The sequence below is a fragment of the Moschus berezovskii genome, chromosome 22 (genome assembly GCF_049115385.1).
Source record: "Moschus berezovskii isolate FMDL1 chromosome 22, NW_MosBer_1.0, whole genome shotgun sequence".
NCBI classification, from domain to species: domain Eukaryota; kingdom Metazoa; phylum Chordata; class Mammalia; order Artiodactyla; family Moschidae; genus Moschus; species Moschus berezovskii.
In genome coordinates, this window is record NC_142481.1 from 2,248,509 (window position 1) to 2,269,079 (window position 20,571).

General features: G+C 50.8%; 1 protein-coding gene and 1 pseudogene across 1 annotated transcript; both read right to left on the reverse strand.

Annotated features, from left to right (window-relative positions):
* Window positions 1-2,049: 2,049 nt before the first annotated feature.
* On the reverse strand, window positions 2,050-4,994 carry LOC129546295 (zinc finger and SCAN domain-containing protein 5A-like). Its single transcript, XM_055411162.2, has 4 exons — window positions 4,617-4,994; window positions 4,125-4,331; window positions 3,058-3,208; window positions 2,050-2,684 (listed from the first exon to the last, which is right to left on the reverse strand). Exons 1-4 carry the CDS (start codon window positions 4,992-4,994, stop codon window positions 2,050-2,052), a joined length of 1,371 nt encoding a protein of 456 aa, XP_055267137.2.
* A 2,289-nt stretch (window positions 4,995-7,283) lies between these two features.
* On the reverse strand, window positions 7,284-7,619 carry LOC129546045 (protein FAM32A pseudogene; annotated as a pseudogene).
* Window positions 7,620-20,571: the final 12,952 nt, after the last annotated feature.

The following is a 20,571-nucleotide window of genomic DNA, read 5'->3' on the forward strand; positions in this document are numbered from 1 at the left end:
ACTGATGCAGGAAATTTCCAGTAGGACTCTGAGCAAATGCTTCTAGAAGTGGGTGCCCAGATGACGCCTATGGAAATGGATTTCCTCTGCTTTTCCTCAGCATTGAAGTCACTGTTTAGTAGTCTAGGGAGAAAAAAAAAAGAAACAAATGGGTTTCATTTTGTTCCACCCTTCCGTCTCCCCTGCATCCCAATATTGGACACCACTGCCCAACTCATTCAATGTTTCACAAAACTGTCTGGTCTAAAATGACCATAGGGCTTCCTTGGTGGTCCAGTGGATGCCTGCCAATGCAGGGGGACATGGGTTTGATCCCTGATACGGAAAGATCCCACCTGCCTCTAAGCCCATGCACCACAGCTCTTGAGCCTGAGAGGAGCAACTACTGAACCCGAGCTCTAGACTCCAGGCTCTGAAACAGGAGAAGCCACTGCAATGAGAAGCCCACACCCCTCAGCTAGAGAGTAGTCCCTGATAGTTACAACTAGAGAAAGCCCTCACAGCAAAGAAGACCCAGCCCAGCCAAAATGAATTAATTAAAAGAATTAAAACTAATAATAAATATATATGTAGCTTTTAAATAGCCATAGAGTCGCCGCTCAGAAACCCTTGAAGAACACGAGCCACCTCACAGCAACATGTGTGGAAACATTCTCCTCCCCTCACAGAAGAGCTCGGTTAACCATTGTCAATGTGGGGTTAGAGGAAGATCTCCTGTCACAAGGTCTCCCAGCTGATTTAAGATGAACAGAAAGCAGGGCCTTTCTGGAACCCACCCGCATGTCCTGATTCCTAAGCCTTCTCCCTGGACGTGCCCACTCATCGCTTACCCCTCGAGGTCTCCTGCCTCCAGCCTCCTCAGGTCAGGGACTGGCTCTCAAAGTGTGTCTGGACCTGAAATGTCTGTATTTATAGAGAGCTGGGTGAAACTCCAGGGCTTTCTGGCCATAACCCCATCATCCCAGTGATTGGATAAAGGGCATGGAAGGAACCACTTTGGTTAATCTGGGTAGATTCAATTTCCTGTGGAGATTCCAACAGGAAAAGCCATTAAAGAGGCCACCATATTGGTTTGGCAGTAAACGTTCTCTGATGCATTTTATTTATTATTTATTTTATTTTATTTATTCATGGATGGCATTTCTTGGGGAAACAGATTGATTTTCCTGATCTAATGAATTTTTTCTCTCTGCTTGGAGACTGTGAGGCAATCCAATCATTGTAATCCGATGGTTGTAATCAAATTGGGTTACCTAATCTTGTTTCTTTTCTCATGAAATAAGTCATCAGACTTTTGTCTAAAATCAGCTGATGAGATCAACTGTGAGAAGCCATTTCAGAGAGGATCACAGAAACCAGAGGTTGTAAACCAGTATGGAAAAAGAATGATACATCAATTTAAGAAGCCTTCTTTTGCTAAATAGCTAAGGAAGCAGTATCCAAACTAGTACAAAGGGAACACATCTCAACATAATAATGGCCACAGAGACAAAACCACGGCTATCACCTGCTCTGGGTAGCAAAGTCTTAGAAGAGAAAACACACAGCTCTTTGATAGAAACGTATTTGTTTATTTGAAATTTAAATTTCACTGGTGATCCTGTATTTAATCTAGCCGTCCTGCCAGGAGCATCCTATTTTACAAGGAAATCACGCCTGACAAGAAGGCAATCAGCAGTAGCCTCACTCTCATGATGAAGTACTGATAACCAGTGAGACATGTCTTCATTGGAAGAAAAAGAACAACACAAAGCAAAAACATGTAAGAAAACCATAGTCTAACATTGTAAGGCAATTATCCTCCAGTAGAAAATAAAGAAATGAAAAAGAAAACTATAGTCTATAGCAAAGTAGAAAACAAAACCCAAAGGGAAAATAAATCATCACTCAAATATCCTAATTCACGTGAATGGAACCCCACTGGGTTCCAGTATCCTCCTAAGCTCTTCGCGTGTCATCCACACTTTGTATCACACAGGTGACAAATCATTCTAAATTTTTTACTTAAAACAGAAAAGACTTGGACCTGATGGTGGGGTCCTGGGTGAATCATATGGAATGGATTCTCTGGTGGCGTTTCAAAGTCCCCAGCTGACGGAAGGCACTGTGACACTCAGGGCACACATAGGGCTTGAGCCCAGAGTGGGTACGTCGGTGAACGTTGAGGTTCCCTCGGTGGCCGAAAGCTCTGTCACAGTGCTCACAGCGGAAAGGCTTCTCCTGGGTGTGGGTCCTCTTGTGAGCACGCAGCGTGGAGTCGTGGGTGAACTTCCTGAGGCAGACATCACAGCTGTAGGGCTTCTCACCAGTGTGGATACGCTGGTGAACCCGCAGGTCCGAAGGCTGTACGAACCCTCTGGCACAGATGTCACATTGAAAGGGCCTCTCTCCTGTGTGTGTCCTCTGGTGCAGGGTAAGCTGTGATTGATAAAGAAAGTTCTTTCTGCACACCCTGCATTCAGAGGGTGTCCGTCCCGGGGTTTCTGCTCCCTCAAGAAGACTGATGCCAGATGAACCAATGGAATGGGACCCAAGCTGTCCTGAGAACTCTCCTTGGTCCAAACACGTGACTGCTTCTTGATGCACATCTTGGCAAGTGGGACTGCTGTCCTGTTTCCTTTTGACAGGTCTGCGATTCTTCAGAGGACCTCGTCTGGATCCACTCGTAGTGGAAATGTCTCCCTCTGGAACACAAGGCGAAGGGTTCAGGAGCCACATTGTAAGTATCAGTTCCTTCCTGGGGACTCTCCCCCCTCTCTCTGCCCTCCCAGAATCTGCTGAAAGAAGAGATTCAGCACCATATTTATCAAGGAGCAGTTTCCATGGTGCCAGGCTCATTGGAACCATCCCTAATCTTGGCTACAGACTTCCCATCAACCAAACTACCTAAGAGTCTAGCTGAAGAAACACTCTGGAATGTTGATGATGGAGAAAGTTGGCATTGGAGAACCAACACCTATACCCCAACACCAAAAGATGGAAATGCTGGGTACCCCTTTCTGGACATCAGTGGAGACAGTCATTACCTCCTATGGTCTCCAAGTTTTTAATACTCACCACAATCCTGCAGAAGTTCAGGCTCTTGAGACGGAAGGGTTCTTGTCACTCCTGTGTCTTCCAGTAGGTCCTTCTCCAAGTTCTTGGAGGGTGTCTGACCCTCCAGTTCACCTGTTTCAGGAATGGTCTCTGGCAGGAGAGCTTTCTGGTCCTGACAAGGGGCAACCAAGCAGAGTCAATCCCAAAGCTTTAGCCCACAGCATGCTCTGTCTCCTCTTTCCCCACCCGCCTTGTACCCTGATCTAAGACTCCAGCTTTCTGAATATCAGTTTGGGGGATATGCCCTGACTGCTTCCCATCACCCTGATTGGCAGTCCTCTGCTGATTCCCATGTCTGTTCTTGATCTATGCCGACCACATCTGGCAATCAAGTCCAGACTTCACAGCTGGCACTGCCAATTGTCTTTGCACATATCTCTCCACCTCATCTCAAACTGTCCCTGCCCCTGACTCTGAAAGCAGAGGACTCTGGCTCTAGGGTTCCTGACTTCACCACTTGTTGATATGTTGCCTGGATTTGGATTTGTCTTCTTCATGGAGGGTGGCCTGGGGCATAATAAGATGATAAGCGGTACTTGTCTCCATTCATGAGAAATCAGTAGCATCTCCTCCCCCTATTCACATTTCAAAAAAAAAATCCACTCTCTCCAGACACACTCCAAAACCTGAGGAGAAAAATGACTCCAACTGGGAACTTTTTATTCAATTCAAGGTGTTTACAATATTCCCCAATATTAAGTGCCTCTGATGAAATCCATCGTGGGTAAATCAGCTGTGAGTGCATCTACCCCTGATGAACTGACCCAGCACCATCCCGTGGAAACGGACTCCTCTGTCCTCATGCTCATGGCCACAGGCTTTCATGGTGAACCACTAGGAAAGATGGATGAGTCTTCACTCTCACACTGGCTGGAAAACATCTGGGAATGGAATGCACCCATGGGAATTCCTGGAGGCAGTGGGTCCATTCCTGTCCTTTGCCAAACTCTCCCAATTACTCTCGTAGCCACGCCCACCCAACCCTCTTCTACCTGCTCCCAGACTGGAGGTCAGGACATCACACTCACCTGCCCCCTCGACAGGTCCTTGGCTCCTGGCAGATGCTGCCCGTCTTGGCTTTCCAGCTGGCCCTCGTCTGGAGGGACGACCCTGACTGCAGACTGGGGCTCCCTGGGTCGGTCTCCCTCATTGTGCACCTCACAGACCCCAAATCCTAACATCTCAACATCTGAGTCTGGCATCAAAAACTCCTCACCGTGGACACGGACTACAGTCTGTGAGGAAAAATTCAAATAGAATCAGTCTCCCTTCACAAGATCCAAAAGGGTATTCATTGCGTATCCCACCCTAGGAGCCCACCTCCTGGGAATGACATTTGAAAGCAACACCCTCAAAGTGAGGACCAACAGAAACATCTCCGGTGATGCTCCAGGCAAGTGCTCAGCCCTGTGGGGATCACTGCTTGAGAGCCAACCCCTCTGGTCCTTCCGCTTCCTCTCCCAGCTCGCCGCCCCTCATCCCAGCGTTCCCGGCCTCAGGGTCACTAGGGTCCTACTCACCCATTTCTTCAGTTTCCGCTTATTTCTCAGCACCTCCTCCAGGTCCATACAAGTCTCGGCACCACTACTTTTGACTAAGGCCTGGATCTCCGGCGGCATGCTCATCACGAACTGCTCCAGCACCAGCCGGTCCACCATCTGCTCCTTGGTATGAAGATCCGGCCTCAGCCACAGACCGCAGAGTTCACGGAGCCTCCTCAGAGCCTTGATTGGGTCGGGTTCGTCCGAGCTGCTAAACGTTCTGAAGCGGACGCGCAGCTCTTCAAGGTCGGAGTCCAGGTTTTCCCTTCGGGTGTCTCGGCGAGGCGCAGACGCCGGCGACTCTGCTCCGGGGCAGTCCGCGACGTGGCCACGACCCGTTGTCTGCTTCCCAGCCATACTGACTGTAGAGATTTTCAGTAGGACAGGGCAAATGCTTCTAGAGGTGGGTGCCCAGTTGACCCCAATGGAAAGGAATTTCCTCCTGCTTTTCCTCAGTAATAGATTCAGTATTCAGAAGCCTGGAGGCAAAAAAGAAAAAAGAATGCAACCAATTAGTTTTATTTTCATCCACCCTACCACCCCTCATCCCAATACTGCATTATTCCCCCTTCAGTATTTCATACCAGGGACAAGAATCCATTCTATTATTCTTCCGACATCCATCTTATAGTACATAAGAAACTGTGTGGTGAAAAATGTCCACAGGGCAGTGCTTAAAAGCCCTTGTTGAAAAAAATGAACCACACCACAGGACACCATGGAGTGTGGAAATAATCTCATCTCACAGAAGAGGTCCACAAATGAACCACAGTTAAGTTAATGTGTGGCCGGAGGGTGGCCGGAGGGAGATCGGTGGATTTCACAAGGTCTTTGAGCGAATGCAAGGTGAACAGAAAGCCAGGACGTACTGGAACCCACTTCCACGTGCGACATTTCCCTTCCCATCAATTACCTCCTTGACGCCTTCTCGCCTTCGTTCTCCTCAGTGGGGGACTCGCTCTCACACTCGGCGGCAGGAGAAATGTCTCTCCACAGAGCTCGGAGAAACGCCGGACTCCTCCGCCCGTCACCCCATCCGCGCATCGATTGGTTAAGCGTGGGGCAAAGCACTATGGATAATCCCACTTCACTTCAGCACCAGGGATTCGATTGCCTGTGGAAACTCCCTCAGGAGAAACCACGATTTACTAGAGAGGCCTCCACAGTGGTTTAGTGATAGATTCTGTGTATTTGTTTCGTTTTGTTTTTGGCCAAGCAGGGAGGCACGTGCGATCTTAGTTCCCAGACCGCGGAAGGAAACCACGCCGCCTGCAGCCGAAGTGCTGAGGCTCAACCGCTGGCCCGCCGGGGAAATGCCTGGCTTTCTTTTCGGATTTTATTTATGGACTTTGGGGATTGCATTTTTGGAGTGAACGGATTGGTTTTAATGATCTCGTGATTTTTTTTTGTCTCACTGCCTGGAGGGTTTGACGGAGTCAGAGGCACGATGGTGGTAGCCTGATGGGTTTGACTACTCTCGTCTTTCTGTTCTTGTGAGAGAAGTCTTAAAAGGCTTTTCTAAAATCAGCTGATGAGCTAAGGTGTGAGAAGAACCGATCTCTAAGTAGCCTTTTTGAAGACTAGAAGTTGTACACCAATAGGAAAAAAGAATGACACCTATCAGTTTCGGAAGCCTGCCTTTTTCTAAACACCTCAGGAAGAAATACCTGAACAAGTGTGGAGTGAGTGAATATATCTCAGCATAATAACAGCCATGTAGCCAAAACCACGGCTATCACCTATTCCATGTAGAAAAGTCTTAGAAAATACGCAGAACACTCTTTGACAGAAACATGTTTATTTGAAATTTAAATTCCACTGGAGAGCCTGGCCTCCATGCCAGGAGCATGCAGTTTTACAGTGAAGTCCCGCCTAACAGGAAGGCAGTCAACAGTAGGCTCAGTTTCATGATGAAGTACTGATAACTAATGAGACGTGCTTTCATTAGAACAACAAAACAAAGCAAAAACTTATTGAAACAGGCTACACTAAAGTAGAAAACAAAATCCAAAGGGAAAGAAAAGCCATCACTCAAATATCCTCATTCACATGAATGGAACTCCCCTGGACCCAATGTCCTCCGAAACTCTTCACATTTCATCCACCCTTTGTGTTACAGAAGTGACAAATCACTGTGAATTTCCTTCTCGGAGCAGAAGGGACTTGGACCCGAGGGCAGGGGCCTGGGCCAGTCATTTGGAATGGGTTTCCTGGTGGGATTTGAGAGACCCCAGGGAGCGGAAGGCCAGTGACACTCAGGGCACTAGTAGGGTTCGAGCCCAGAGTGTGAACACTGAGGTTCCCACTGTGTTTGAAAGCTTTGTCACAGTGCTCACAGCAGAAAGGCTTCTCTTGGGTGTGGGTCCTCCGGTGAGCGCGCAGCGTGGAGTCGTGGATGAACTTCCATCCATGTCCAATGGCTGCATGAACCATTGGACATGGATGTTGCTTTTTTTTTTCTTTAATTTAAAGGACTGTCTCTCTTTAATGCAGTTTCAGAATAAGGGCCCATTACTTTGATAAGCACGGTCTCAGCAGAAGGCTCAAAAGGATGTGTGTAAAAGAATGTTTCCAAAGGCTCCAGAGATGACCCCAACTCTGCTTCCTGCTTCCCCTGGACGACACTCCGTCTCCTGGGTGGGGCGGCTACTTGGTCCAGCTGACTTTGGGAATGTCATAGTGCTCCGTGAGTGTGTCCAGGTGTCTGTTGAAGTCCTCCACTCTCTGCTTGTGGGTTTTGGATGCTTTCTTCAGGATCCTCTCCATTTGTCGCTTCTCTTGCACCTTCTCAAAGGCCACCTGCGCTGGGGTCCGCTCGTCAAGGTGGCGCTTCAGCTCCTCCTGGTTCTTCTGGATTTTTCCCATCGTTTCCAGGAGTTTTGCCTTGTCTTTGCCCTTTTTCTTCTTCCTCTTGGTCACGCCAAGCTCTGTGACTCCTTTCAGCTTCAGGGGTCCCTTTTGGACCTGCTCATAGGCGTCCATGCTGCCCGTCTTCGGATTCAGATTTCTAAATGGACAAAAGTGGGGGGGGGGTCAGTTTTCTCAAATGGAAATTGGGACAATATCGTTCTCTACTGTAGATCCGAGAGGTTCTCTCTGTGCGGGTTAACACGAATGCAGAAGAGCATCTCTGTGTAGAAACGCCCAGGGGGCCAAGGTTCAGAAAGCCTTATGGAATAAATGCACGGCACCACACCACACCATGGAGGGTGGCAGCACTCTTCCCCCCTCACAGAGAGCTCAGCAGTCAACCACGGTTAATATGGAGTTTAAGAGAGATCCACTGCTTTCACAAGTTCTTTGAGCCAATGCAAGGTGAGTAGAAAACCCAGCCTTCCGAAACCTACCACCTCCTTCTGAGTTGATTCCCAAGCCTTCTCCTTAGACGTTCTCACTCATCATTTGCCTCCTTTGAGCCCTCTTGCTGTCAGCCTCCACAAGTCGGTGACTGGCTATCAGAGTCTGTCTGGGGCTGAAACATCTCTATATTTATACAGAGCCGGGGGAAATGGCAAAGGTCCCTGCTTGTTACCCAATCAGCACAGTGATTATGTAAGGGCGGGTCAAGCCATTTATATGAACTCATTTTAGATAATCCAATTTATCCATGGATCCAGTTTCACACAGACACTCCACCAGAAAAAAACACAATTTATCAAAGAGACCTCCATGTTGGTTTTGTGGTAGACTTCTCTGATAGCTCAGTTTGTAAAGAATCCATCTGCAATGCAGGAGACCCTGGTGTAATTCCTGGGTCAGGAAGATCCGTTGGAGAAGGGATAGTTACCCACTCCAGTATCCCTGGGCTTCCCTTGTGGCTCAGCTGGTAAAGAAGTAAAGTGAAAGTCTTTCAGTCATGTCCGACTCTTTGTGACCCCGTGGATATACAGTCCGTGGAATGCTCCTGGCAAGAATACTGGAGTGGGTAGCCGTTCCCTTCTCCAAGGGATCTTCCCAACCCAGGGAGTGAACCCAGATCTTCCGCATTGCAGGCAAATTCTTTACCACCAGGGAAGCCCGTGCACTTTTTGGCAGTAAGGTTGATTTTCCTGGTCTAGCAAATAACTTTTCTCATTTACCTGGAGAGTTGGAAGGAGTCAAAGCATAGGTATCTGAAAGTTTTCATCCCTGGTGGCTCAGTGGTAAAGAATCTACCTGCCAATGCAGGAGATGTGGGTTCACTCCCTGGGTTGGGAAGATCTCTTGCAGAAGGAAATGGCCAAGCCACTCCAGTATTCTTGCCTGGAAAATTCGATGTACAGAAGAACCTGGTGGGCTACAGTCCATGGAATGGCAAAGAGTTGGATGCAACTGAGCGACTAAACAACCCTTTTTAAAATTCCGCATGTAAAGATCTCAGACAAGGTCAGAATCCTGTATGTTCTGCAGGGAATGTGCCACTCTTGGGGGTCGCAGTTTGACTTTTCAGTAAGTACACTTTGGTGCAGCGCAGACACTGGTGGCTCTGATTAGGGGCTGTCTGGGACTATTCCATGACCCCACAAAAAATGTACGTTCTTTAACCATAGTGACTGTGGAATTTACTAGCAAAATGTTGAGCACATGCTTCTAGAAGCCCATGACAGATTCACCCTATGTAAAGGGATTTCCTCTACCTTTCGTCAGCTGGTAAATCCATATCCTTTCTCACTCCCTCGGCAGGGCACTGCTCCTGACACTCTCCAGCTTCTACTCTACTCCCCAGCCACTTTGCACACCTGACCACACCAAGCACAGCTGGCTTTGCGGTCTGGTTTGTAGTGTTTTACTCCACTGTCTGGAAAGCCCTCCCCCCGACACCCTCAGGCTGTCTTCAGATCTCCATACAATTAGTGGTTCTTTGGAGTTGGACAGCCTGGCCGTTGCTTTATCAACGGCATCTCACTCCATCACCACGTTTCCTCAATAGCAGATGCTAAGCCTTGGTCTGTATTTTATTTTTTAAATCCTTCTATTTTTGGCTGTGCTGGGTCTTCGTTGCTGCTCGGGGAGCAGGCTTCTCACAGGCTCTCAGGGGTCTGGGCTTCAGTGGCAGCTCCCAGGCTCGGTGGTTGAGTCACATGGCCTTAGTTGCTCCTGAGCAGTGGGATCTTCTCGGCTCAGGGATGGAACTCATGTCCTTTCATTGGCAGGCACAACCTTTACCGCCAAGCCACCCGGGAAGCCCTATTATTCATTTTGCTTAACTAATACTTAACTGCGTCTGTGTTTTGAAGTCTTATCCATATTTCATTGTATTAATTTCTTGCGTTCATTCTTTGATAATGGTTCTAATACCCCTGTTTCTGAAGAGACCCAGTCTTTATATTCTATATTGCTTCTTTGAATTAGTTGCCTCCATCTTGGGCCTGTTAGTTAACATCCTTTGAGATAGAAGGAGGCGACAGAGGATGAGATTGTTGGATGGCATCACCGACTCAATGGACACAAGTTTGAGCAAACTCCCGGGAGATAGTGAAGGGCAGGGAAGGCTGACATGCTGTAGTCCATTGAGTTGGAAAGTGAAAGAAAGTAAAGTCGCTCAGTCGTGTCTGACTTTTTGTGACCCCATGGACTGTAGCCCACCAGGTTCCTCCATCCATGGGATTCTCACTGCAGTGGGTTGCCATTTCCTTCTCCAACAACTGTGGAGGGCAGGGCAGACATCTGTCTAATGGCTGACTCCCCCCACCTCCCACCCTGGACAATTAATGAGCAACGGCTTTTATAGATGGAGGGAGGGGGCTCCAGGGAGAAACAGCGCAGTCAGCTCTGTCAGTCATCTTGAAACTGGTCATCACTGGTCTGATCAGTGTCATCCTGATTGTTTTAAATACAGTTAACCTTCAGTTCCAGGGTCCATTGTTTTCATTTATTGGGTCAATTCTCAGAATTGTGGCAGCTTCTCTCATGGTTTCCCAGGAGGCTCAGTGGTAAAGAATCTGCCTGTCAATGCAGGAGATGTGGCTTTGCTCCCTGGGTCAGGAAGATCCCCTAGAGAAGGAAATGGCACCCCACTCCAGTACTCTTGCCTGGAAAATCCCATGGATGGAGGAGCCTGGTAGGCTACAGTCCATGGGGTCACAAAGAGTTGGACATGACTGAGCGACTTCACTTTCAACAGTTGCTGGCATTCAGAATAAAGCTAACTTTCCTTTCCCCCAACCTGGCCTCTGTATTGGCTTTTGAGTGGCGAGCAGCCAGACGCCAATATCTATTACAATATCATCCTTGAATTTGCTGCCCCCAACAAATTCTCAGACTAATTAATAGAAGAAAACGCTGATTCTTTGAAAATAAATACTTTATTTTCTCCATTCTGCTCCAAATGACCTCTCTTCATTTCTGCTGGAGGAGAACCAGGTGGGCTGAAAGAGTGTACCTTGAAGAATCTTTTCAAGCCGAGACACCCTAGAATCTCAGTGTTCAAATGAGCTTTAATATTACATTACCTAACAGTTCATAATTCCAAAAGAATACAGTTACTTTAAATGCTCAAGTGGGTGCTCAGTCGCTTCAGTCATGTCTGACTCTTTGCAGCCCAACAGACAATAGCCCGCCAGGCTCCTCTGTCCATAGAATTCTCCAGGCAAGAATACTGGAGTGGGTTGCCATGCCCTTCTCCAGGGGATCTTCCCCACCCAGGGATCGAACATGGTTCTCCTGCATTTCAGGCAAATTCTTTTACCGTCTGAGCCACCAGAGAAGCCCCAAAATAAATAAATAAAATATAATTTATGTTTCGACTGTATTTCAGTTGAAAAAGAGAGAGAGAAGACAAAGAAATACAGCCTATCCTCTGTATTAGTAAGTTCTATATCTGTGAGTTCAACCAATGGTAGATTGAGAGAAAAAAAAGAACAATTCTTCCAGTGCTTCAGATTTTCTTCCTGAGATTTTAATTTCAGGATCTCGGTCTCAGTAGAGGGTGACGACACAGGGTTTCAGAAGGAGCCAGAGGGGCAAAGGTTTGGGGCAGAAGTCTGGGGACATCTAGGAACCCAGGGCGTCTTCCTCCTTGAGGACCGTCTGGCTGAGCACGCCTGGATCTGTGCGAGAGTGAGAGATCAGTTTGAATGGTTCCGTTCCCCACCGCTACCCCGGCCAGGTTCTGAGCGCTGAGGTGACCCAAGAGAGGAACCTGTCTTCGGTTCATCTCGGTGTCGATGACCTTCTCGAGGACAGAGAGCGCCTCCTCTCTGCCCTTGCTTCTTCTGCCCTCTCCTTCGTCCACCCGCCTGCTTTCCTCTTGCACTGCCATTTGCAGATGGTACATGGTGATGCTGGGGAGTGTTTTCAAGAGCCAGAGTGTAGCCGAGTTTGCAGTGGGAAGCAGTGAATCAGAAGGTGTCCCCTGTCTGGGGTTGGTAGTCCTCCACCAGATGCTTGTCAAAGCATGTCCCAAAATAAGGTTGGGATCGAAGGAGCTGGAATTGAGGTAAAAATTTTAACTGGAGAACGGCAGGCAAAGCTGGGGCTTGATCGTTGACTTTGTCTGTGGTTGGCTGGGTCAGTGGTATGTGAGCCTGCACTTAGGTAATTTAGTTCATTCATTTCACAAATATTTACCGAGCACCCACCATGCACCATCCATTGCGCTAGGCAGTAAGCAAGACGGAGAAAGTGTCTCCACTCTCACGAAGCTTAGATTTTACTGGAAGGAGACAGAGTGTAAGTAGGTAAAAACATGAAGGGGGGAGAATCATATAGTGGTAAATGCTGCTAGTAAGTGGGTTTCCCGTACTAGTAAGTGGCTCAGATGGTAAAGAATCTGCCTCCAGTCTGGGACAAAGAGAAGTAGATTAATGTCAGATCAAACGGCCAGGTGACCATTATATGGAGGAGGTGATGACTAAGCTGGTTTCTGAACGATATGAAGGATCTAGCCACGCAAAACGCTAGAAACAGAACTTCCCAGGGAACTCCCTGGAGGCCTAGTGGTTAGGACTCAGTTCTTTCACTGCCGTGGTTCAAGCCCTGCTTGGGGAACTAAGATCCCGCCCGCAAGGGGCAAAGCACAGTCAACAATTTAAAAAAGGGACAGAGCTTTCTAGATTGAAGCAAAGCCTGGTGCCAAGATCCTAGAGTGAATAGACCCAGTGTTTCAAGAAAGTCAGAAACCAAAGTTGGGACAGATCATGTTTAAGGATGGGTGCCTGGTCAGTCAAGTCCGACTCTTTGTGACTCCGTGGACTGTAGTCCATCAGGCTCCTCTGTTCATGGGATTCTCCTGGCAAGAATACTGGAGTGGGTTGCCATTTCCTTCTCCAGGGGATCTTCCCCACCCAGGGATCAAACCCAGGTCTCCCGCATTGCAGGTGGACTCTTTACCAACTGAGCTATCACGGAAGCCCTTGCTGCTGTGTACAGGATTTTATTTTAGTTGCGGCATGCAGACTCTTAATTGCAGCACGTGGGATCGAACCAGGGGCCGCTGCCTTAGGAGCTTGGAATCTCAGCGACTGCGCCACCAGGGAAGTCCCCAGATCTTATTTAGGAAAGAGGTCAAGCTGGAGTGAACCTCGAGGTCAGAGAGAGGGTTTGAGGTTCACATCTCAGCTAGAGCTGAACTGGAGGGTGACACTGGGGGAGGGGGACCAAGGTGTGGGCGTGGGGTCATAGTTGGAAACCAGCCAGAGTGTCCTGACACTCTGAAATGGCATTTCCCGAAATACCAGGAACTGTTTGAAATTAGAGGGGACAGGAAGCTGAGCACGTGAGGTTGGGGCTATGGCCTGTGGCTGTAGGTGCGGGCCCGTGAGTGAGCCCAGGGTCCTTCCCATCTCCCCGAGCCTCCCAGCCCCACTCCCCCCGCCCCACCTCTCAGATTTCCCCAGGCTTTACCTCCGGTCTCTGCTTTGGCAACAGTCTCCCCCAGACTCCTGGAGGCCAGCAGAGACTGGGAATACGGGAGGCCGTCTAGGAAGAGAGACACACGTCAGTAAGCCTTTGGGACTTTCGGTTCGGGACTGTGCACTGTGTGGGTTTTTTTTTTTTTAATTCTGTCTTTATTTTTTGGGCTATGCTGGGTCTTTGTTGCTGCGAGGGTTTTCTCTGGTTGTGCCGAGCGGGGGCCACTTTTCCTTGCGGTGCGGGGGCTCCTCACTGCAGTGGCTCCTCTTGTTGCTGAGCTCGGGCTTTGTTGCTCCGCAGCACGTGGGGTCTCCCCCGACCGGGGACAGAACGTGTGTCCTCTGCATTGGAGGGCGGATTCTTAACCAGGGCAGCGCTGGTTTTACTTCCCTGATTTCCTTGGAATCATGCACTACTTAGCGGTTCTCATCCAGGGACAGACGCCCCCCCACTTCCTCCCCTGCCCCTCAGCCCCTTCGCCGGGGGATATTTGGCAATTTCCACACACACTGTCGGTTGTCACAGCTTGGAGGAACTACCACCGTCTAATGAATGGAAACCCGCTGTTGCCGCTCAGTCGTGTCCGCCTCTCCGCGACCCCACGGACCGCAGCGCGCCAGGCCTCCCTGTCCATCACCAACTCCCAAGCCTGCTCAAACTCGTGTCCATAGAGTCGGCAGTGCCATCCAGCCATCTCATCCTCTGTCGTCCCCTTCTCCTCCCACCTTCAATCTTTCCCAGCATCAGGGGCTTTTCCAGTGAGTCAGCTCCTCACATGAGGTGGCCAAAGTCTTGGAGCTTCAGCTTCAGTATCAGTCCTTCCAATCAATATTCAGGACTGATTTCCTTTAGGATGGACTGGTTAGATCTCCTTGCAACCCAAGGGACTCTCAAGAGTCTTTTCCAACACCACAGTTGAAAAGCATCCATTCTTAAACATCCCCTGACACACAGCGCTCCAGCCCCAAATGTGAACAGCGCCGAGGCTGAGAAACTCGGCCCGAGATACAGTTAAGTGCCCGCATCTGGTAGGTGGTGATGCAGACAGGCTTCCCTTCAGGTCGCCCTGCCCATTCCCGGAGTGTCTACCCACGTGTCCCGAGGCCACGTGCCCCCAGGGTTCTCTCCCTTGAGAGGCCCGAGGGGGAGAGGGGAGTCTCAGAGATGGTACCCGGCCCGGTGCGACGAAGAGGTCAACAGGATTGGGGCTGAGCAAAGAGGAAGTGGATGGGGGCCCTGCAAGGAGATACTTAGAACCACTGAGACTCACCTGGCTCTCACCATCTGCCAGACCCTCTGCCAGGAACTTTCCGTGCAGTCTCACTGACCACACCACAGAATCATGAGCGGGCTTCATAACACCGTTTTAGGCATTTGAGACAAACAGCATCACTGTCTCACGGTCAGTCACTTCAGTCGTGTCTGACTCTTTGCGACCCCGTGGACTGTAGCCCGCCAGGCTCCTCTGTCCATGGGATTCTCCAGGCTAGAATCCTGGAGTGGGTTGCCATATCCTCTTCCAGGGGATCTTCCTGACCCAGGGATCGAACCTGTGTCTCTTATGCCTCCTGCGTTGGCAGGTGGGTTCCCAGGGAAGCCCCAGTCAGTCTCCCAGACTCCCCCAACTCGTGAGTGTCAGAGCAAAGGAGGGAGCCCACACACAGCGGTTTCCGAAGCCAGAGCCGGCAGCGGGGGCAGAGTGAGGGGCTGGGGTGGGCCTTCCTTTTCCTGCGTTTACTCACCAGTGGCTCTCCACAGGTCTAGGATCCCCAGGGTTGTCTTCTCCTTGCGGCCTCTGTCAGCCCTCGGCGGAGGGGGGAGCACTGCAAGGGGCGGGGAAGCAAGACCGAGGCCGTCAGAGGCAGAGAGGACACACAGAGCCCGTGTTCCCGGAGCACCGCTCAGCGGTCAGAGCACGGGCTGACCGGGCGGGGGGTGCGGCTCTGGCAGGCAGACACCCGCCCGGGTACCCCCGCCACCACCGTGCAGGGGAGACTCCTGAGAGCCCCTCGGGCTGCAAGGCCAAACCAGTCCATCCCAAAGGAAATCAACCCCAAATATTCACTGGAAGGACCAATGCTGAAGCTCCAGTACTTTGGCCACCTGGTGAGAAGAGCTGACTCACTGGAAAAGACCCTGATGCTGGGAAAGACTGAAGGCAGGAGGAGAAGGAGGTGGCAGAGGATGAGATGGCTGGACGGCATCACCGACTCCATGGACATGAGTTTGAGTGAACTCCGGGAGTTGGTGATGGACAGGGAGGCCTGGCGTGCTGCAGCCCATGGGGTCGCGAAGAGCTGGACACGACTGAGCGACTGAACAACCACAAACAACCCGTAGGTGGCAGAACTGGGGCTTGAGGCCACCTGCGTCTGCAGCCAGACCTCGCCTGTTTCTACCGCACTTTGCGTCTCGGGGATCTTGGTGCCTGACCGACTTAACTGTCCCCAGAGCACGTCTCCAAGGTGTACGGCAAGCACCCAGTGGAGATGTGGGGAGCGGGGTTGGGCAGCGAGGACGGAGGGTCGAGGCAGGAAGTGCTGCAGCCTGTCTGACCCTCACACAGGGTGGGGACAGCGTTACGCCCACTGTCACAGGCCGGACGCCTAGGCGTGGAGGCTTGGAGGCTGCACACCCGCCCCGGGGGCAGAGCCAGGACTTGAAGCCAGCGCTCTGGCTCCAGGATCCCAGTGCACATGACTTCCCTAGACTAACCCCCAAGACCAGCCTGGAAATCAAGCCCATGGACTTCGGGGCCGTAGGACTGGGGGTTTCGGGTTGTGAACACACGGCTCACAGGCGCCAGGCAGGGATGGCGGGTCACTCACCGGGACCCAGGAGGTAGCCGGCACTGTTGAGGGTCCAGCCTCCTCGCCCCTAGACAGAGACGAGAGAGACAGGCTCAGAGAGATGGGAAGAGCAGTCCGCACGTCCGGGAGACCTGGGCCAGCACACCGCCCACCGCAGCTCAGCCACTGCTCTCTGAAGGGGTTTGGCCTAATGTGCGTTTCCCCAGTGGCTCAGCGGTGAAGAACCCGCCTGCAGTGCAGGAGACCTAAGAGTCGCAGGCTCAGTCTCTGTGTCGGGAAGACCACAGGGTCAATCCCTGGGTCAGGAGGTCCTCCAGGAGGGCATTGGAGGAGGGCATGGCAACCCACTCCAGGATTCTTGCCTGGAGAATCCCACGGACAGAGGAGTCTGGCAGGCCGCAGTCCCTGGGCGCGACTAAAACAACAGTGATGTTTATTTGACTGTGGGCTTTTTATTTGACTATGGGCTTACTCTACGCCGCATGGGGTCTGAGGCCTGATGCAGGGAGTCCAGTGCAAAATGAAATTACAGGGCCCTGGGTGGCTCTCCTGCTTGCTACAGAGCTGAGAGTTTACACTGTTGGGAAGCTCTTCCAAGGCAGCTTTGGGCATCTCTGGGCCAACGCTAATTAATCATCAGGGTGTTTTTGCTTTGGATAAGCTGAGCCCTGACCCCACCTGATCTGTTCTAACCTGCCCCCACCCCCACCCTGGACCAGGGTGATGAACTCAGTTTTCTTCTCTTATTTAAGAAAAAAAAATGTTTTTTTAAAATTTTTGGCTGCACCATGTGGCCTGTGGGATCTTAGTTCCTGGACCAAGGATCGAAACTGCACCCCCTGCGTTGGAAGCACAGAATCTTAACCACTGGACCGCCAGGGAAGTCCCTCTTCTTGTGCTCCCACAACTCGTCCCCCAGCCCCTGGCCCAGCTCCCTCCCCAGGAGGGTGGTGACAAGTGTGCAGTGACAGGCGGGTCTCACCCCATGGACAGGGGCAGAGGCCAGAGTCTCGGCCAGGCTGAGGAGGACTGCAAGAAGGAGCAGGCGGACCGCCGGAGGCATCTCAGGGCCAGAGGGCTGGGCGCTGCGGAGCGCTGCAGAGAAAGGGCAGAGGGTTTATTTGCTTATTTTGCAGCTTGATTGGGGTATAACTAATACGGGAAAAAAAAAAATGAAACATGTTTAAAGAATGCCTCTTGGTGAGTGCAGACATGACCCTTCACCGGTCATGCCATCATTGCAATAGATGTATCCATCACCTTCAGAAATTTCTGTGGGTTTTTTTTTCCCTCAAAATTTATATTTTCCCCCCAAAGATCTCTCGTGGTAAATGTCACATTGCGCTTGAAAACATGTGGCTTATTTTCAAATATCTCTTGATACTGATTTCTAGCATAATTCCACAGTAATCGGATCACAGACTCTGTGTGATTTCAATACTTTTACACCATGAAATTTCTGCACCTTGTTTTATGTCCCTGGATATGTTCCAGTGTCTCCTGGTTTATACTCTATGGGAACTTTAATAGCATTTGTATCCTGCTGCTGTGTGAAAACTGTATAAACCTTAATTATGTTGAACTGGCTCATAGTGCTTTTCAGGTCTACTGTATCCTTCTACTTCTCTATTCATCCTATGAGTTGTTGACAATTTGATATTGAAACTCCAACTAAAAATCTTAACTTGTCTATTTAAAAAAATAATTGTAATCACAGTGGAACTATATGTAACCTAGTTCCGTGTTTTCCAAGTGTCCCGTAAAACGTGTGATCATACTTTCATAATTAAAAAAAATAAAAATTAACACACTTTTAACTTTTTAATTGGAGGATAATTGCTTTACACTGTTGTGCTGGTCTCTGCCGCACATCACCTGAATCAGCCGCGGGTACACACACGTCCCCTCCCTCGGACCTCCCTCCTACCTCCCCTCTAGGTTGTCACAGAGCACTGGGCTGAGCTTCTGTGGGGTTTGGTTTTTTTTAAGATGCCACACATAAGTGGGTCTGAGACTCTGATGGCTCAGACACAAAGTCTCTGCCTGCAATGTAGAAGACCCAGGTTCGATCCCTGGGGCAGACAGATTCCCTGGAGAAGGAAATGGCAACCCACTCCAGTACTCTTGCCTGGAAAATCCCATGGACAGGGGAGTCCATGGGATTGGTCCATGGGGTTGCAAAGAGTCGGACACGACTGAGCGACCTCACTTTCACTTTTCACGTAAGTGGGCTTCCCTGGTAGCTCAGATGGTAGAGAATCTGCCTGAAATTTGAGAGATCCTTAGGTTGGAAAGATCCCTTGGAGAAGGGAATGGGTACTCCCTCCAGTATTCTTGCCTGGAGAATCCCATGGCTAGAGGAGCCTGGCACACTACAGTCCTTGGGGTTGCAAAGAGTCGAACACAACTGAGCAACTAACACACACTTCACTTCACATGTAAGTGAAATCATACAGTACTTATCTTTCTCTGTCTTTTAATATACTGTAAAGTGCAGGATATCCTACTGTTAACTGAAGGTTCATCTCTACATTTTTGGTCATAAATATATAATCAAGAATTAAAATGAACACTTCTGAATTTTTTGAAGTTTACGTGGAGCACATTTCTTTAAGTAATATGAGAGTTGGTGGAGGGAGAATGCCAAAGTAAGTAAGTAACAGGATATTCAGTACATAGAATGTGTGTGTGCAAGTGTGAAAGCTGCTCAGTCTTTTCCAAGTCTTTATGACCCCATGGACTACATTCTCCAGGCCAGAATACTGGAGTGGGTAGTCTTTCCCTTCTCCAGGGGATCTTCCCAACCCAGGGATCAAACCCAGGTCTCCTGCATTGCAGGCAGATTTTTTACCAGCTGAGCCACAAGGGAAGCCCAAGAATACTGGAGTGGGTAGCCTATCCCTTCTCCAGCAGATCTTCCCGACCCAGGAATTGAACCGGGGTCTCCTGCATTGCAGGTGGATTCTTTTACCAACTTAGCTATCAGGGAAGCCCTGATACACAGTACATAGTACATAGAATGCTGCTGCTAAGTCACTTCAGTCGTGTCCGACTCTGTGTGATCCCAGATCCCATAGACAGAAGCCCACCAGGCTCCCCCGTCCCTGGGATTCTCCAGGCAAGAACACTGGAGTGGCTTGCCATTGCCTTCTCCGAGTACATAGAATAGGCCCCTCCAAACCCCGCGGTGCATGCGTGACCCAAGTTTAAGAACCAGAGAGGCCTATATTGAGAGAGTAAGGCTGCCATAGATACACGTGTGAAATAGATGCTAGTGGGGAGCTGCTGTATAACACAGGGGCTCAAGCCAGGGCTCTGTGATGGCCTAGAGGGGAAGGGTAGGGGGGCGGTGGGGGGAAGGCTCAAGACTCTTTGCAACCGCGTGGACTGCAGCGCACCAGGCTCCAGGCTCCATGGGGTTTTCCAGGCAAGAATGCCGAAATGGATAGCCACTCCGTCCTCCAGGGGGTCTTCCCGACCCAGGGATGGAGCCCAGGTCTCCTGCATTGCAGGAGGATTCTTTACCGTCTGAGCCACCAGGGAAGCCCCAGATAGCCAGTGGGAAGCTCAGCTTGGTGCTCTGTGATGACCTTCTTGGCGGGGTGGGATGGGCGTGGGGTGGGAGGGAGGCGATCTCTGTACACATATAGCTGACTCCCGTCGCCGCACAGCAGACACCGACACACTTGTAACGCACTCACCCTCCAAATAAAAGCCGGGGCACGGCCCACCGCCGTGCCTCCCGCATCCGCTCCCTGCGCCGCCCCAGCCCTGGGACGCCGCCTCCTCACTGCGGCCCCAGCCCCGTCCCGGACCTCGCAGCCCCCTCCCCGCCTCCCCCGCGCCCCTCCCTCCCCTTCCCCGCATCCTCTCCCGCCTGCATCGCCGTCCTCCCAGGACCAGCCTCCCCGCCCCGTCTCACCTCGCCTGAGCCGGCAGACCTCGCCACCGTTCTCCCGTCGGCCGGTCTGGGTCCCAGCCCCCGAGAGACTCCAGCTTTTATGCCTGAGGAGGAGAGGCGGGCGGCGGGAAGCGGGAGGAGACTAGAACGGGAGAGGGCGTGCGGGGAGAAAGGGGCGCGGAGCGCCCGCCCCCAGGAGGGGGTTTCTCAGGTCAGGACAAGGATGCTTCCCGGAGGGAAGATTTCTCTGCCCGTTTCCCCCGCAGCCCCCGCAACCCGAGGTGTTTGCTCCGCGTCTATCCAAGGACCCCCAGCCCGCCTCCGGCCGGGGTCGGCGTTGGTGGGCGGGGGCGCGGACGGGCTTGGGTAGGCGGGGTATCCCGGGCTCCCT